Raw genomic sequence first — 19362 nt, 5'->3', positions numbered from 1 at the left:
CCTGACTGGCTGTTTGTAATAAACGTCACGCTTCCACCTGGACGAGGATTAATCGCCGCCTGAGCATCTAAACCTGCTGTAAAATGCTGTTGTAAAGAGAGTTGAGTCGGTCAGCCTGCTCACCGCTGTAGATCTGAACTGCTCGTCTTGTTCACGGTCATCAGAGCTCCTTCATTACTGCGAGACATTAGCGATGACGCAGGCTGGACGATCAATGAAAGTCAAGCAATTACATCAGCCCTCCTACAGGACACAGACGCTCCAGCCCCAACGCTGCGGCCGCAAATCAAATTACTGCCCACAATTCATTTAGCCCTACATTAGCCAGAGTGCTTCAGTGGCAGCTCCTATCTACGGGGATACAAATCACCCCGGCACTCGCGCACATACCTAGAAACGCTCTCAGGGAGTTTGTCCCATTAAGATAGACATATAGAATCTGGATACCGATATAGCGGCGAGCGGAGAGCCAAGTGCATCTGTAAAATGAAGCTGGAACTTAAAGGCTCCTTAGATAAGATTCCAGGAGTTTTACACAGGGCTGTGACACGTGAAATACAGGGCTGTACATCGACCACCTCCTTGTTTCTACACTCATTGTCCATTTTATCAGCTCCACTTACTATATAGGTGCACTTTGTAGTTCTACAGTTACAGACTGTAGTCCATCTGTTTCTCTGATACTTTGTTAGCCCCCTTTTACCCTGTTCTTCAGTGGTCAGGACCTCTACCTTGAGCCACTGAAAAGTGGCCAGCTTAGCGTAGCTTTGAGTTGGTTGTGTGTTATACTGTTTGATGATATTTGATGTGTGATTAAAGAAAATATGGCTGCTGCAACACTGAATCCTGCCTCCCACGTCCTCCTTGATCCCAGGGTAGCACATGCCGTGCTACACTTGCTGTCCCATGTTTTCATATCACTACCAAAACAAAAAAGAGTTTTAGTCTGTGGGCGGAGCCTTATTTTAGCCACGCCCCTGTATTTTAGAGCAGGAGGTGAGGCTGCATCCCTGTCCCTCATGGCCACGTGGTGAGCAGTTAGATCCCATAGTTTTGAAGTAAATGCGTCCCAAAGTCTGAAAATCAGTGTGGAACATTAAGAATCGCCATATTTTCTGCTGTTCAGCACTTTTTAGTGTTTTAATGTAAAATATGATGATTTTCTGTGTGAACAGCTGTTCAAAGCTGTGTTTGCTGAGTTTCTGAGCTCAGAATGAGCTAAAACTGTCACAGAAACAGTCACTACTGACACATTTGGAAAGTTTGGTAGAGTTATGATTTGTGAAAAAAGGCCTGATCCCATTTCACCCCTCGCTCCTACTACTCAGCCCTGCTCCTCTGTGTTGCACGTTCACGTCTAGGTGTAGGGTGTCCTGATTCTTGTTGAGATAGAGGGGGAGGGCGAAGTGTTGGGCTACATGACCCTCCAATCGGAGGTTTTTCAGAGACTCCAAACAGAGAGTTATGGGAAAAAAAGAAAAACAGTCAAGAAACCCACAAATGTGAGAATTTTCTCTGTTAAAAAAATTACGATAATCATTGTTTTATCTTAGTTTAATGCTGTTTCAGTGTATTATGGTCCTTTTTCATCATAGCAAGTATGAAAAAAATTGCTAGTAGTGCTGATGTCTCGGTAGCAAAATATCCCGTTCCACCTTAAATGGTGCAGCAGTTACATTCTGGCGCCTCAGAACATCAGAACTGCTGCACCGTTTAAGGTGGAACGGGAAAATTCCAACCAGAATCTGGTGAATATCTGACTTCAGCTTCATATCACTGAAGAATTAGGGGTGGGTGATAATAAATAATCACCCCCCTCTTTGAAGGCATATGATGCCCTAAATGTAACTAAAGCCCAGCAGTGAGGAGCTGAACTTTACCCTCCTCTGCTGTCACTGCAGACTGGCAGGGTCGCCTACAGAGCAGCGCTGGTAGCTGTTAATGAAGTGATGCTCTTTTTATTTGAGGGTCCCATTTCAGAGGGAGGATTTCAACCACTACCCCTCAAAAACAAGGGATAGGGATAAAAATAAGAAACGGAATTGGGCCAAAATGTAACAGGATTAAGGTATATCGTCACTCAGAGACTAAAAAGGATTTTAGTCTAAAGTCTAAGATCAGTTAAAAGTCCCAGGTGTGTTCTGGTAAAATGATCCAGACGCTCACCTGCAGCGTAGAGAGCGACTTTGTCCTGGTCTTTGTGTTTGAGCAGGTTCTCCGCGTAGTTCAGCCTGCTGCCCTTAAACCACTCAGGAACGTCTGAAATCTTCTTCGACACGTCCACCACCTGAGAGACAGCAGGAGGAGAAAACTCTCAGAAGGTGGTCTGGAGTTACACACTTTAACAACAGGGTGCAGTTTATATTACAGCTGTGAACCTTTCGACTAAGTTTGTTTCGGAAATATAGAAATCCAAACTCGTAATAAGTTGCAAGGTATTTGCAGTAAAGCTTTACAGATGATCTGAATATCACCTCCTTCAGCTGAGTAATCAGATTCCTCTCATCCAGCAAACCATCTTTACCTTCTGGGAGGCGCTATGGATCTTTAAAAACTAAGAGAACCCGCTTTAAAAGCAGTTTTTGTCCTACACACTTAAAAAATGACCTCTTCAAGGGTTCTTTAGTGACGAAAACAGTTCTATACAGAACCACGAACACTCAAAGGACACTTCGCTTGATTAAAGGGTTCTTTGCATCGTGAAAGGGTTCTTCAGATTGATGACGAGTGTGTTTTATATGGTTCTGTGGAAGCTTTTTGAAAAGGGTTCTTCTATTATTGCAAATAATTTTTTCAATAATAATTCTTTATGGTGCCAAACAGAATGCTTTTCCCAAAGGACTGGGTTTTTATGACATCACAAAAACATTAAAGATCAAAACAGGCTGTTTTGCAGCTTAGTTTGGACTGAAAGGCACATTTTGAAACGTTAACGTGTTTAAATACGTCAAACTCGTCAAATTTTTCCATGATAGGAGCCCTTTAAGACCACCGTGATCAAACGGTAGAGACTCTTTCTTGACCTGATCTCGACTAGCCATGGTCTTGGACTTGTCTTGGACTCGAGGTGGTCTTGACTGCAGCCCTATTGGTACCGTAAAAGTGATGAATTTTGATATGCGGCTCTAGAGCTGTTTAATTTGATCAAATGTGCTCAAAAGGGATCAAAATCCAGTGGTGGACAGTAACGAAGTAAATGTAATTCGTTTCTGTACTTAAGTAGTTTTTTCTGTATCTGTACTGAAGTTTTTCCATTTTGGTGACTTTTTACTTTCACTCCGCTACATTTCAAAGTCAAATATCTCACTTTTTACTCCACTACATTATGAGAAATCTGTCGTTCCTTTTGGTTTATGTGTGTATAAAAAACATAACATGTCAAAACTAAAGAAGAGCAAAGCAAGAACACCAATCAGGGCACAGCGCCCACTTTGTTTTGAGCTTGTTTTGACCTGTTGGTCATACCGACCCAGTGCAGCACACGGTTCAACATCAGTGCAGCAGAGTAAAACTTTGGGAGAGTCTATTCAACATAAATGATGAACTAACCTAACTTTGTGTAAACAGACCACAATATAGAAATATGTACTCATATGCAGTTGTGACTGACGTGTCTTTTTTCTGAATTTATACAAACAATATTTCATTTTATAGTAAATTAGTTTAGGCTAGTTTATGTTTATGAACAGAGACCTACAGATGCAGTTTAGTAAAGGAAACTCATTTGTGAATCTGAGTTTAAAGTTTTTATTAAACTTAAACTTGCAAATAAATCTTAAACTGAAACTTTGCTTGTTTGTAAAAAGTGATTTCAGAGTCACTCAGTTCTACCTGATGGAAACTGTTTGCCTTCAGTGTTTTGTGCTGATGATAATTTTAATAGACATCAGCGTCACTAATTAATGACTCTATTAAAAGACTGGTTTACCAAGAGAGACACTGGAGTATTTTCACCTAAAATGAGTCAATGAAGCGAGTCTTGTTATAAAAATGATAATAGGACATTAAAGTCATAATTAATCTCTCAGTACTTTTACTTTTGATACTTAAGTACATTTGAAGGGAAATACTTTTGTACTTTTACTCAAGTGGAGGTCTAAAGGGAGGAACTTCTACTTTTACTGGAGTAATATTTGACCTCTCTACTTTAACTCAGATACATGGTTCGTGTTCTTCGTCCACCACTGATCAACATTCACGAAACGGTGAGACTCAGATGAAGAACCGCCACCATTTCAGGATAAGATACAGCATCAGGCCTGAGCGAGACCAGATGGTCAGTATGATGATATGATCACATTGCTTTTATATGATTTGATATGATGTATGATTTTCATCACCAGTCTGCAGTTCTGGGCCAGAGGCTGTTTCATCCCTCCCTTGCTCGAGTCCCGACTCGGCCGACATGAAAACTGTTATTGATAACGGATTTAGGCTGCTAAAACTTGTTAAATAATCAATAATATTGGCTGACACAAATCTACACAGCGAAAACTCCAATAGGAATATTTAAATGAGTGATTTACTGACTGACATGACCTGATTATCAGCCTTAAATAATACAGGGTGCTGTGAAAAAGTCTTAGTCCCCTCCTGATTTCTTCTGTTTTTGCATATTTGTCACCTGAGTGAACACGACATCTACAGGGTGTCCCGAAAAAATTAATCTCGTAGTCTAATAACAGCCAATTCTCCCTCAAATGATCTCAAATTTTAACAAAATGTGTAAAAACTGACCAAGATTAATTTTTAATGTTTTTCAGGTTGAAGAACGGCGTTCACTAGAAATAAAGAGGCATTTTGTGTGTTAGAATATCCTCGAACACAGTCAAACGAGCATTTTCGAGAAAATTCAATAAAAATGCACCAACTGGAAAGCAGAATTTGGACACGGCACCAAAAACTCAAAGAGGAAGGCTGTCTGTGCAGGACAAAGGGGTCTGGACGACCACCAGTATCGGAAGATATTACATTTGTGAAGCTGTGAAATCGGTTATAAAATCTACAATCCTTCTGAATTTCTTGTTCGAATTTTAATAAATAAATCTTTTGTTGTTCAACATGAGGCCTGTTTAATTTCGTTTGCCAGGACATGGAGTTACTCAGATACTCACATCTCAAATGAGGTCAATTTTTCAGGACACCCTGTAGTTTTGGGGTTATTAAACTTTTTCTCTTTTTTTTTTTGATACACTGATTTCAAGGGTTTTAAATAGATTTTATGTGTTATTTTTCAATTTAAGTGGATAAACTTTCACGGTCCACGCAGTAGAATACACAGCAGTATTATAAAGTTAAGTATTAAAATATATGTATCCTGCAAAAATACAGTGTTTTGCAATTTTATCTCGTTACCGCAACACAGTCGAAGACTTAGATTTTGTTGTTTTGGCTCCAAGAAAATCAAAGTAAAGCGATTCAACAGTTTAACTGATAAAAACTCATTTTTTTCTCATTAAAAAAAGCAAAAAATGATAAATATCGGTGAGGAGAAACACATACTGTATGTGGACACGTTGCCTTAATGAGAATCAGGGTTTAAAAAAGGCCAAAAAACAACTTATCTACACTTTTAGCAAAAAGGGTTCTATATGGTACCAAAAAGGGTTATTTGGCCTGTAACAAAAGTGGAACCCTTTTTGGTGCTAATTAGAACCTTTTTCAAAAAGAGTTCTATATAGAACCATCTACAACACGTTCTACCTCAATCTGAAGGACCATTTCATGATGCAAAGAACGCTTTAATCATTTAAGCAAAGGGCTCTTTGAGTGCCCACGGTTCTATATAGAACCACTTTCTTGATTAAAGAACCCTTAAAGAACCATCTTTTTTAAGAATGTACTAAATCATACATCTTTTACCTACATGATTCTTACGACACCCAAACATTGATGGACATGCTTTCTGATTTTGCGATAATGACCCTTTTAAAGCCGACCCTGTGTGAAAAAGTAATCACCCCCTCAGTTACTCAGTCAACCAATTAACCAAATCATAAGTGGGATCAATCAGACAGGACAAACACACATTTAGAGGATATCGGGAGGGGGCAAACACTTTTTCACGATACTGTAACTACAGTGACACAGGTGGGGGAGCTGGAGCTGGCGGGAAACCAGCCCACTGCGGGCGGGAGCGGGACGAAGCACGCACGAAGAGAAATCCCGTAAATTAATGCACAGCCTAAATAAAGCAGAACGATCACTAAATCATATACACCCTTAAAATAGATGGTTCTTCAAGGGTTCTTTAGTAAAGAAAACGGTTCCTTATAGAACCATGAACACTCAAAGAAGAATCTGCATGATTAAAAGGTTCTTTGCATTGTGAAATCGAGACCAGATGGTCAGTATGATGATATGATCACATTTCTTTTATATGATTTGATATGATGTATGAATTTCATCACCAGTCTGCAGTTCTGGGCCGGAGGCTGTTTCATCCCTCCCTTGCTTGAGTTCTGACCCGGCCGATATTAAAACTGTCACTCATACCGAATTTAAGGTGATAAAACGTGTTAAATAACTGATAATATTGGCTGATATAAATTTACACAGTGAAAACTCCAATAGTTTTATTTAAATCAGTGATTTACTGACTGATATGACCTGAAATAAACGTCAGAAACAGTCTTAAATAACGTACGGTGCTGTGAAAAAGTATTAGCCCCCTCCTGATTACTTCTATTTTTGCATATGCTTATTCTCACAAACATAAATATCTGGACTCAAGCTGAAAAACTAAAACTGAACATTTTCTCTTTTGTTTTTGAATATGAAAACAATGAAATGGTTCTTCAGATTGATGAAGAATGTGTTGTACATGGTTCTGTATAGAACCACTATTGCTACAAGCCAAAGCCTGGGGTTTAATTCCTGCTTTACTGGGAATAAATGCCGTTACTCGCAGTGAGCCTGATGAGCATGACTGGCATGTTGTTTCAGCGGAGAACAAGGTGTCTGTGAACAGACTGTGTCAGGTATCAGCTGTCAGATCGGCTTGACAGAACTGCGGGCGGGGGCGGGACTAAACGCTTGGGGAGTGGGCGGGGCAGGACAAAAATGTGGCAGCACACATTCTAACAAAGACAAAACAGAGAGATTGCATCACTCCTGTTTTGAAAGAACTGCACTGGCTACCTGTAACGTCCAGGAGAGATTTTAAAGCTCTGTTACTAGTTTTTAAGGCTCTGAGCGACCTTAGAGTCACTAAGTGATTATTTTAAATTAGTACTCAAAATTATTACTCATGATTTCTTGTAAGGCAAGGGAAGTTTATTTATATAGCACCTTTCACGCACTGCTGTCATTCAAAGTGCTTCATATATGAGAAAATACAGAGTCAGCGTTGTTTTAAAAAAAATTAAATGAGAATAGAAATTAAAAACATGATTAAAACATCTTTAAAAAAAAAAAAGAGAAAATCATTAAATTAAAAACGAAATTAGAAATTAAATTAGGAAAAAAATAAAATAAATAAAATAATAAAATAAAGTGTAAAACAATAATAATAATAAAATGTAACAAAAAATGTAATCACTGTCAAACCTTAAGCACTTTGAGCTGTTACTGACATGAAATGTGCTATATAAAAAATATTATTATTATTATTATTATTATTACTACAATTTTCTTCAGAAGTAGGATCAAATTGATCGTCAATCAATATCAACAACAGCCAATTATGAATATGTGAGAATTACAGTGTCACACATGCTGTGCTTTTACCTACATAATCTAAGACAGACGTGAAAACTATAAATTAATTGATTATTTGAGCATTTATGGCTTCTGAATATTGACCCTGAACTACAGAACATGACCTCCTTCATGTTCTACCAGTAAACAGCGCTGAGGTATTTGGATCTGAGATGGATTTCCTTTACTGTGTGGACTCACACAGTGTGGACAAACACACAGAGAGTCTGAGTGACTCAGCTGGGAGAGTCAGGGACAATAAACTGTTTTACATATGAGGAAATAATTCCAGATTACATTATCAGGGATGACTAATTGACAGTGGCCCATCTGACTGCAGTACTTTGTCCATAAATACATTTGGCATCACATCCTGAGTCACATGGGTGTGAGCAATCAGTATCAATAACAACCACTTTTAGCAAAATAGTATATAATATATACCTCATCGTACATCTTGGAGCAGGTGATTCCACAGTACTTCCAAACCTCCGCCCAAAACTCGGGGTAGTTCTCCACGGACCACTGGTACAGCTCGTTATAGTTGGCTACGGAAAATACAAACAAATACAACAAATAAAGACTCATTATCAATATGACAAAGTAGGACGGGACGATATGACAATACTAGTGTTTATTATAGTATCTATAGTATACTATAGTACTGTCTACAGTACAGTGTAGTATACTACTGTATTCTTATGTAACACTATAGTGATTATAGTATCCATAGTATACTATAGTACTGTCAGTAAAGTGTAGTATACTATTGTATTCTTATGTAATACTAGTGTTTATTATAGTATACTATAGTACTGTCTACAGTAAAGTGTAGTGTACTATAGTATTTTTATATAATACTAGTGTTTATTACAGTATATATAGTATACTATAGTACTGTCTATAGTAAAGTGTAGTATACTACAGTATTCTTATGTAATACTAGTGTTTGTTACAGTATCTATAGTACACTATAGTGTTGTCTATAGTAAAATGTAGTATACTATAGTATTCTAATGTAACACTATAGTGTTTATTATAGTATCTATAGTATACTTTAGTATTGTCTACAGTAGTGTAGTATACTATAGTATTCTAGTGTAATACTATAGTGTTTATTATAGTGTCTATAGTATACTTTAGTATTGTCTACAGTAGTGTAGTATACTATAGTATTCTAGTGTAATACTATAGTGTTTATTATAGTGTCTATAGTATACTTTAGTATTGTCTACAGTAGTGTAGTATACTATAGTATTCCGATGTAATACTATAGTGTTTAGTATAGTGTCCATAGTATACTACAGTGTTGTCTACAGTAAAGTGTAGTGTACTATAGTATTTTTGATGTAATACTATAGTGTTTATTATAGTGTCTATAGTATTCTATAGTAAAATTACTATAATACGTTTCAAAAGCACTACAGTATGTACTGTAGAAAATGTGTAGTATTTACTGAAGTGCTATAATGAACTACTATTCTATAATGTGGAAAATAACGAGTGCGGTGTAAATAAGATTAACCGCTGTTTTTCTGAAACAGAAGTGACAATGAGAAGCGTATTTCACGGCCCCTAGAGAAACAGTATTGATTAGCAATATTGATCACTAGGATGTAAATAATGTCTTCCCTGTTTTTACCTCACTCTTAAAAAAGCAATCTTGATCTTGATTCACATCAGTTCAGTAAACTAGCCTTAAGACTGCACATTTAAGACAGAATAACTTACAAACTAAACCTACAAACTGATTGATTTGCTCAAAGCAGGTGAGGGGCGAACGCACGGCCTGAGTGGAGAGAGGTTAAGTGTGTGTGCGGCTCTGCGGTCAGCAGCTGATAACAGAGTCAAGACCAGAGCAGAGCCAGGTACAGATTACAGCAGCAGTGCCAGTTTCAGCAGCAACACTGTGTTCTAACTCTCAGCTTGAGCTGAGTTTTCATTTGAATTTCCCGTTCCACCTTAAATAGTACAGCAGTTATATTGTAGTGCCTCCAAGAAGTTCGCTTTAGATTCAAATGTTTCCATTCCACCTTAAATGGTACAGCAGTTATATTCTAGAGCCTCTAAGAGGTTTGCTTTTGATTCAAGTTTTCAGTTCCACCTTAAATGGTACAGCAGTTATATTCTAGTGCCTCTAAAAGGTTTGCTTTTGATTCAAATTTTCAGTTCCACCTTAAATGGTACAGCAGCTATATTCCAGTACCTCTAGGTGGTTTATTTTTGATTCAGATGTTTCCGTTCCACCTTAAATGGAGCAACAGTTTCATTATGAATTCGAATAAGAATACTAGCTCAGCCTCTTCTACACTGTACGAGTGCATTACACTCGAACTGCTGCACCACTTAAGGTGGAACGGAAAATTTGAATAAGAAGTCAGTCTCATCTAAAGTACATTTCCACTGTAACTACTCCACCATTTAAGGTGGACTGAAAATTTCTAAGAGGAACTCAACCTCAGCCTCATCTAGACTGCATGAGTGCATTACACTGTAAGTGCTGCACCATTTAAGGTGGACCGGATATTTCTAATAAGAAGTCAACTTCAGCTTCATCTAGACAGCACAAGTGCATTTACTCTGTTGCTACTGAACCATTTAAGGTGGAACGGAAAATTCTAATAAGAAGACTTCAGCCTTATATAGACTGTACGAGTGCATCTGCACTGTAAGTGATGCCCTATTTAAGGTGGACCGGATATTTCTAAAAAGACTTCAGCCTCATCTACACTATATGTGTGTGCATTACACTGTGACTGCTGCATCATTTAAGGTGGAACTTCATAATAAGAAGCCAACTTCAGCCTCATCCAGATAGTGTGTGTGCATTACACTGTACGTGCTACACAATTTAAGGTGGACCGGAAAATTCCAACAAGAACTCAACTTCAGCCTCATCCAGATAGTGTGTGTGCATTACACTGTACGTGGTACACTATTTAAGGTAGACCGGAAAATTCCAACAAGAACTCAACTTCAGCCTCATCTAGACTGTACGAGCGCATTACACTGTAAGTGCTGTACCATTTAAGGTGGACCGGAATACTGGATTGGCTTTTAGCCTCTCCCACACTGTTGGTACTACACTCTAGAACGTGCGCGTGTGTTCTAGCCGGTGTCTAAGTGCATTAGCTCTTAGCTTATCCTCCGCTGTGTGTGTGTGTGTGTGTGTGTGTGTCTTATCCCCTAAGCTCGCGCTGTGTGGGTGTGGTTACCTGTGTTGAGCCCGTGCTGCCGGTTGCAGTGGGCCCGGAATGTGTCCATGTGTGTAATCCGTTTGCAGTTGGGGGTCCATAGCGGGTTGGGGTCCTGCAGGATCCGCTCGGCTTTCTCGGCTTTCTCCGACATCGCGCGCGTGCACTGTCACTGATTCACAACTAGCACACTCGCGCGGACGCACAGAGCACGCGCACATAAGCGGCTGGGGGACGGTCAGGACCCGCCTACTTGTCACTTTAAACCCCGCCCCCGGCCAGACATGTTCTGAGGATCCGCCCACCAGCTGCGGTCTCCTTCCGCGCTGAAAGTAGTCCCCTCAGGAGCAGCGCAGGGAAAGAAGAGGCAGGTGTATAATATCCCATTACATTTATTAGGAAATTTATATATATAGCCCCACTTACTATATAGGTGCACTTTGTAGTTCTACAGTTACAGACTGTAGTCCAGCAGTGCTGTTGGAGTGCATAAACAATATGCCTGATACATAGTGCAGTATTTAATAGCGCTTAATTTAATATTTGAATGTTAAATTAATAGCTACATCTAAAATTACGTGGACTTCTTTATTTAAAATGCAATTGACGGAAAAGATGAGCAAAAAAAAAGAGTAGTAAGAGTTCACAACGCCATAGAAGAAAGAAAACATATAATAAAAAGCAAAAAAATATATTATTATTAATAATATATTTATTTATAATATACACTTATATTATCATTATGTTTTAGGTCTCAAAACAATCGATACTTTTAACTATGGATTAAAATGAATGGATTAAAATACATTTTGAGCCAAAACTTTATCACATAACTGTGTCTCAGTCATCAGGCAGTGAATTCATAACCATTTCATGTAGTAACTTTCTGTGAGGGAGCTTTTAGAGGTGGACGTCTGGTTCCTATCACCACCACTGTGAACAATTCTGACTCGGTAAGTTTATCTAGAACGGAGCGTTTCACACCAAACCACTCTGAATGATTCTGTTTACATCTCATTTACATTTCAGAACTTTTGAAAAATCGGTGGACTTCCCCTTCAATATAAAATATTTAACGTATAACCATTATGTTAAAAAATATTCAGTATTATTATTATTATTATTATTATTATTATTATTAATTATTATATTTTTGGTGTTTTTACTGTTACTATTTTTATATTAATCTCTCAGAAGCTTTTGAAAATAAATATCCAGTTAAAAGGATCAATGGGAAAGTGAGGCGATTACGTAATATTTAAATAGTCCGTCATTACATCCAATCAGAGTGGGCGTGCGGGGCGTGTCTACGATCGGCGGCGTGATCCCCACGCTCATTAGCATACCGTATTCTGATTGGCTGGTAAGGCTCGGCTCACATCGGCCGAGTGCGAGCCGTCATGCAAAGCATCGTGGACAGACAGGAAAGATCAGCCAATCAAAAGCCACCCCCGCGGCGTCGAGGCAGAAGCCCGGGCCAATGGGAGTGTGAGGACGGAAGAGTGATTCAGAGGCGTGACCAATCGAAATGCCCCATTCAAATAAGCTCTCGCGAACACGCAGGCGGAAGTCTGCTCACTCTGAGTTCATAGAAAATACATAATAAAAGCCGCGTAATTCACAATAAAAGCGTTGAATGAACCGAAGTTTCTCCATCCAGATCTGCTCAGAGTTACACTGGAGACTCTGCAACACCGCAGAACACACTGACCAGTTCAATAAACTGACTCAGGAGCTGCAAAATCAGGATGAATGGTTTTTTTGTGTGTGTATTGAGGAAGCTCACATTTTCCTTAAACACATCCAAACATACTTCTACTCACCTCACTTCCCATAACAGAAAGAAAATACATTAGAATTCAATACAATTCTACACAGAGTACAATATAAAATAAGAATATTTTAATTATTACATGATATATAATACATTATTCTATTACTATTATTCTTAGTATTCTTAATAATAATAATAACAAATCGCTGCTGTCAGAGCAAAACCTCGTATCTCCATTTTTGTCGTTTTCCAGTCTTTGACATAATTTGAAAATGCCTGTTATCCTTTACATTGTGTGTAAATTTCATGATGAATGGACCGACAGAAATGGCTCAAAATGACTTGGAATAAAGTCTGGTTCCAGTGACTTACATTAAAAGTAAAGTATGTTTTTTCCTTCTCCTGTAAAGTTACCATTCTGGAGATACGAGGTTTTCTTCCGACAGCAGCGAAATACTTATTGTATTGCATTATACTGTAGTTAATTATAATAATGTTAAAAATAAAGTAATAGTAATAATGTTATAATGTTCATTAATTATAATGAACTGTTATGAAATAAGTGCTATTAAATTATAATAAATAAATAATAATATAATAAAATATAATACATGTTATTAAAATCAATGCTATTTTTTCCAGTTTGTTACATTTAGCGCAAAAGTAGAAACCGTGTACTAAAATTTGCAAAAAAATGAAAAATGCCATATATATAAGTGTGCTCTCTGAAGAGCACGTTAACTTATTTTTGCTTAGGTGTGCTCAGACTTTTGCACACTATCATACAATTGTGTGTGTGTGTGTGTGTGTGTGTATTTATACACATACATACATATATTACCATATTATGAATAATGCACAACAATTTCATTTCTATACTATACATACATCATTATTAGTAGTAGTAGTAATAGTAGTAGTAATTGTATATATATATATAATTATATTTAATAAACAATAAAAAGAGTATGCTAGGACACAGTCCAGCAGAGTGGACAGAGCCGCACTGAGCTAAAAGAGGCCATTAGATATTCTTCATTTCATCAGACTTGACACCGTGCAAAGCAAAGGTTCATTTCACAAGCACTCACCTTGACGTTATTCGGATTATTAGCAGGTGTCTGGCTAATAAAACCATGCCAGGATTTCACATCCCTTTATCAGCATTACGTCACTGAACATGTTCGGTTTGAGCTGTGGGTCCAGCGAGCAGGGCGGTTCAGTAAGGGGTGTGTTATAGGCCGTGTTGGGGGCGTCGCTGAGGGAAGAGTTATTTTTATATGTATAATTACAGCTACTCCCTCTAATAGCAGTGTCAGGTCAAGTCCAAGCAAACAAACTGCATGGATGGACGACACTGAGTGTCCAGTTTATTAGAAACATCCAAATACTAGCTACACTTAGTGGCCACTTTACAAGAAACACCAACCAAACAGATGCACTTTGTAGGTTAGCAGCTTCATACTGTAGCCTGGAGTCCTGCTGGTGGCTTTTCTTCTCAGTGAAAATGAAGTGTGGGAATGAGATAATTAAGTCATGGCCACGATGTAGTAAGGCATGGGAATAGGTTAATTAGCTCATTTCCATGCTTTACTAAGGCACGACTTTATTATCATTATCATGATTTAATTAGAATCTCGGCCCTACGTCCTACGTCTTTCTAAGTCATGGCTACCACTTAATTATTTCGTTTTAAGCCTTACTAAGTCATGGCCATGGCTTTATCATCATGGGTTAATTATCTCATTCCTATCCCTCACTAAGTTTTTGCTACAACTTAATTATCTCATTACTATGCCTTACTAACACGTGGCTATGACTTAACTCATTCCCATGCCTTACTAAGCTGTGGGCACAAATTATTTATCTCATTCCTAGACATTACTAAGTTGTGGCCTTGACTTAATTATCTCATTCCCACACCGCACTAAGTTGTGGCTATAACTGAATTATCTCATCCCTAAGCCTTACTAAGTTGTAGCCATGACTTAATTATCTCATTCCCACACCTTACTAAGTTCTGGCTATGACTGAATTATCTCATTCCTAAGTCATGGCTTCAACTTAATTATCTTGTTCCTAAGCATTACTAAGTCATGGCTACCACTTAAATATCTCGTTTCTAAGCCTTGGCCATGACTTTATCTTCATGGGTTAATTATCTCATTCCCATCCCTCACTAAGTCATTGCAACAAATTAATTATCTCAGTTATCTTGAACCTATGTCTTACTAAGCTGTGGCCACAATTTAGTAATCTCATTCCTTCTCCATAATAAGTTGTGGTTTTCACTTAATTATCTCGTTCCTACATCTTACTAAGTTGTAACTACCACTTAATTATCTCATTCCTATGACTCACTAAGCTGTGGCTATGACTTACATGTCTCATTCCTACCCCTTACTAAGTTGCAGACTTGACTTAATTAACTCATTCCCACACCTTACTAAGTTATGACTATGACTGAATTATCTCGTTCCTAAGCCTTACTAAGTTATGGCTATGACTTAACTATCTCATTCCTACACCTTAATAAGTTGTGACTACCACTTAATTATCTCATTCCTACATCTTACTAAGTCATGGCTACCACTTAATTATCTCGTTTTTAAGCGTTACTGTCATTGCCATAAATTTATCATCATGGGTTAATTATCTCATTCCTATCCCTCACTAAGTTTTTGCTACAATTTAATTATCTCATTACTACACCTTACTAACGTGTGGCTATGACTTAATCATCTTGTTCTTATGTCTTACTAAGTTTTGGCCACAATTTCATAATCTCATTCCTTCTCATTACTAAGTTGTGGTTTTGACTTAATTATCTCATTCCTACATCTAACTACCACTTAATTATCTCATTCCTACGACTCACTAAGCTGTGGCTATGACTTACTTATCTCATTCCTATGTCTAACTAAGCTGTGGCCACTAATTATTTATCTCATTCCTTCTCCTTACTAAGTTGTGGTTTTGACTTAATTATTTCATTCCTTTATCTTATTAAGTCATAACTACCACTTAATTATCTCATTCCTATCACTCACTAAGCTGTGGCTATGACTTATTTATCTCATTCCTATGTCTTATTAAGCTGTGAACATAAATTATTTATCTTATTCCTACTCCCTACTAAGTTGTGGCCTTGACTTAATTATCTCATTCCTTTATCTTACTAAGTCGTAGCTACCACTTAATTGTCTCATTCCTACGACTCACTAAGCTGTGGCAATGACTTACTTATCATGTTCCTATACCTTACTAAGCTGTGGCCACTACTTAGTTATCTCATTCATACTCCTTCTTAATGTGTAGCCTTGTCTTAATTATCTCAAGGTTCCTAGACCTCACTAAGTTGTGGCCTTGACCTAATTATCTCGTTCCTATTCCTTACTAAGTCGTAGCTACCACTTAAATATCTCATTCCTATGACTTGCTAAACTGTGGCCATGCCTTACTAAGCTGTGGCCACTAATTATTTGTCTCATTCCTTCTCCTTACTAAGTTGTGGTTTTGACTTCTTACTAAGTCATAACTACCACTTAATTATCTCATTCCTACAACTCACTAAGCTGTGGCTATGACTTTCTTATCTCATTCCTATGTCTTACTAAGCTGTGGCCACAAATTATTTATCTCAAACCTACTCTTTACTAAGTTGTGGCTATAACTTAAAATCTCACTCCTATCCTTACTAAGCTTTGGCCGAGTTAATTATCTCATACTTACTTACATATTAAGTGGTGGCCATGCATTGTTTTTCACTAATATCACCAGTGCGGTTCCTAAGCAGCCCATCTGATGCTGATTAGCGTAGCTGCAGTGCAGGTGGACGTAATAACCTGAACACTCAGCTTATATGCTGTCTGCACTGCTTGTCTGCATGTTGTGGATAGTTTGTTAGCTTTAATGACAACATTTTTTTAATAATTAAACTAAATTAAACTGAGAGGCCGAATGGCTGAGAATGACCTGTGAGCTGTGTGGTTAGAGAAGTGAAGCAACGAGTCCAAACATCATTACATCACACAGAAAACATGAACCTCATGACCAACTGAGGACTGACCATCTTCTTTCGCATTGAAGTGACCCAATATCTGGTTCCAATCTTACCTCAAATGCCGATCTTAAGTTTTAGCACTGGAGCTACAGGGCTAATGCTGCTAACAAGTACCGTTAGCTTATAGCATCATGCTAATTGCTAGGCTGTAAGCTTGTATACTTGTTAGCTGCCTTAGCCTTGTAGCTCCAGTGCTAAAACTTAAGATCAGCATTTGAGGTAAGACAGATTTAAACTAGATTTTGGGTCACTTTAATACAAAATAAGATGGTCAGTCCTCATGTTATATTTTATGTTATCTCTAAAAGTCTTGATTCTGTGGTTTCTGACACTGTTATCTATAAACATGACTCAAAGATGGCTGCTGTTTTCAGGTATGCTAACATACTTGTCTATTTTTATAACGGTGTCAGAAACCTCACGAGAGAAACCTGTTCTAGGTTTATAGCTTTGGGTTCTGGAAAACTTGAGGTTTGTTTTAATCATTAGACCAACATAAAGGAAGCTTCAGGTTGCAACACAATATGATAATAACACAGGCTTTTTATGCTTCTTCAGAGTGCTTAGGCTGCCCAAAGTGCAGCACATGGGCCACATCTGGCCCACAAGGATTCGGCCTGCTAAAAACACCTCACCTCCCACTCCCTCAGCCAATAAGAGAGCACCAACTTTTACATTACAGTATCAAGCACAGGTTTGGGCACCACTGGTCATTTACCATGTTGTTGTTAATTTTCTGAGTAAAAATAAGTTACACACACACACACACACACACACACACACACACACACACACACATATATATATATATATATACATGTACCGATCAGGCATAACATTCTGACCACCTCCTTGTTTCTACGCTCATTGTCCATTTTATCAGCTCCACTTACTATATAGGTGCACTTTGTAGTTCTACAGTTACAGACTGTAGTCCATCTGTTTCTCTGATACTTTGTTAGCCCCCTTTTACCCTGTTCTTCAGTGGTCAGGACCCCCATGGACCCTCACAGAGCAGGTACTATTTGGGTGGTGGATCATTCTCAGCACTGCAGTAACACTGACGTGGTGGTGGTGTGTTAGTGTGTTAGTGTGTGTTGTGCTGGTCTGAGTGGATCAGACACAGCAGTGGTCATAATGTTATGCCAGACATATATATAGGGGCGGCACAGTGGCGCAGTGGGTAGCGCTGTCGCCTCACAGCAAGAACGGCCTGGGTTCGGTTCCCGGCCGGGTGACCAGCATCCTTTCTGTGTGGAGTTTGCCTGTTCTCCCCGTGTCTGCGTGGGTTTCCTCTGGGTACTCCGGTTTCCTCCCACAGTCCAAAAACATGCAGTCAGGCTGACTGGACGTGCTAAATTGCCTCTAGGTGTGTGAGTGTGTGTGTGAATGTGTATGTCTGTCTGTCTGCCCTGCGATGGACTGGCGACCTGTCCTTCCTGCCTTCCCCCCGGGGACAGCTGGGATGGGCTCCAGCACCCCACCGTGACCCAGAAGGATAAGCGGTTTAGATGATGTATGTATAATAATTATTATTTTACCACCAGGATGCTAAAATTTAGAAATAAATAAATAGATAAATACATAAATAATAGAAACTATCATATTTAAGTTTGTTCCCTGTAGAGGGAATCAACTTGTACATGCCACATTTTGCATTTATACCTTCTTAATCTCATTTCTCTTCAAAATTTTCATTTTGAAGTACTTTTACTAACAAAAAGTTTGCTGTTATAAAATGTGCAAAAATCTATGACCCTTCACAACACGTAATCATCACTGACCATAACAAGTGACGACAGGTATGTGTACAAAATTTCGTGAATGGACGGAAAAATCCCTTTACATTAACTTGCCTTCTCCTGTAAAGTTACCATTCTGAGATGCTTGTTTATCTTTAGTACTTACATACCGACAGACTTTTTCAGCCCTTTACTCTCTTCTCTACACTCCTGAGGAGCTGTTGTTTTTTTCTCGCACAGAACCAGCGAAGATCCTTCACACCACCCGTTTTAATAAGCTGTGGACCTTCATTTCGTCTCAAAGAAACATTTTATTAATCAGAACACGTGATTTTTACAGCAAAAGAAGCCGACAGCAGGCATGACAGCACAGGTGAGGATCAAAACATGAAAACAAAACATGTACCAAAAAAAAATATACAGTACAAAAAAAGGGAACCTGATCTAGAACCAGTCTATGCGTTCACATCAAAGGAAACACTACAATCATCATTTTAAACTTCACACAGATTCAGTGCTTTTCAGAATGATCGATAAACCAACCACATTCAATTACAAACAGTATTTGGCACTGGCACAGTTAATCAATATCTACGGAGTGCATGGACAGATGTGACAAACTGCCCTGAAGTAAAACATCTGCAGTCTTTTCCTGGGTTTATGGATATTTTCACAAATAAATATCCATACAAATAAACATGAACCTGAAATAGTAGAAATGGGGAATGTTAAAGTGATAGTTCAGCAAAAATCTAATTTATAGAATTTCGTTCTCATGCCAAATGGAGTCAACCAGCCAAGGCTTGTTTAGTTTGAGCACTGCAGCTATGAAGCTAACATAGCTAACGAGCGATATTACATAATTAAAATGCCTAAATAATCATAGACTTG

At 38.3% G+C, this 19362-nt stretch overlaps 1 protein-coding gene across 1 annotated transcript in view; it reads right to left on the bottom strand.

Annotated features, from left to right (window-relative positions):
- aacs (acetoacetyl-CoA synthetase) overlaps positions 1 to 11102 on the bottom strand; it is a 76573-nt gene extending 65471 nt beyond the window's left edge. The window contains exons 1-3 of the mRNA XM_036598405.1: positions 10914 to 11102; positions 8143 to 8246; positions 2167 to 2287 (exon numbers count right to left, since the gene is read on the bottom strand). Of these exons, the coding sequence (XP_036454298.1) occupies positions 2167 to 2287; positions 8143 to 8246; positions 10914 to 11046 (358 nt within the window). The 5' untranslated portion in view covers positions 11047 to 11102. The remainder of the gene's footprint in view (positions 1 to 2166; positions 2288 to 8142; positions 8247 to 10913) is intronic.
- Between the last annotated feature and the right edge of the window lie 8260 nt (positions 11103 to 19362).

The sequence above is a fragment of the Colossoma macropomum genome, unplaced genomic scaffold (genome assembly GCF_904425465.1).
Source record: "Colossoma macropomum unplaced genomic scaffold, Colossoma_macropomum, whole genome shotgun sequence".
Taxonomy (NCBI): domain Eukaryota; kingdom Metazoa; phylum Chordata; class Actinopteri; order Characiformes; family Serrasalmidae; genus Colossoma; species Colossoma macropomum.
This window is presented reverse-complemented; position numbering and strand designations above follow the sequence as displayed.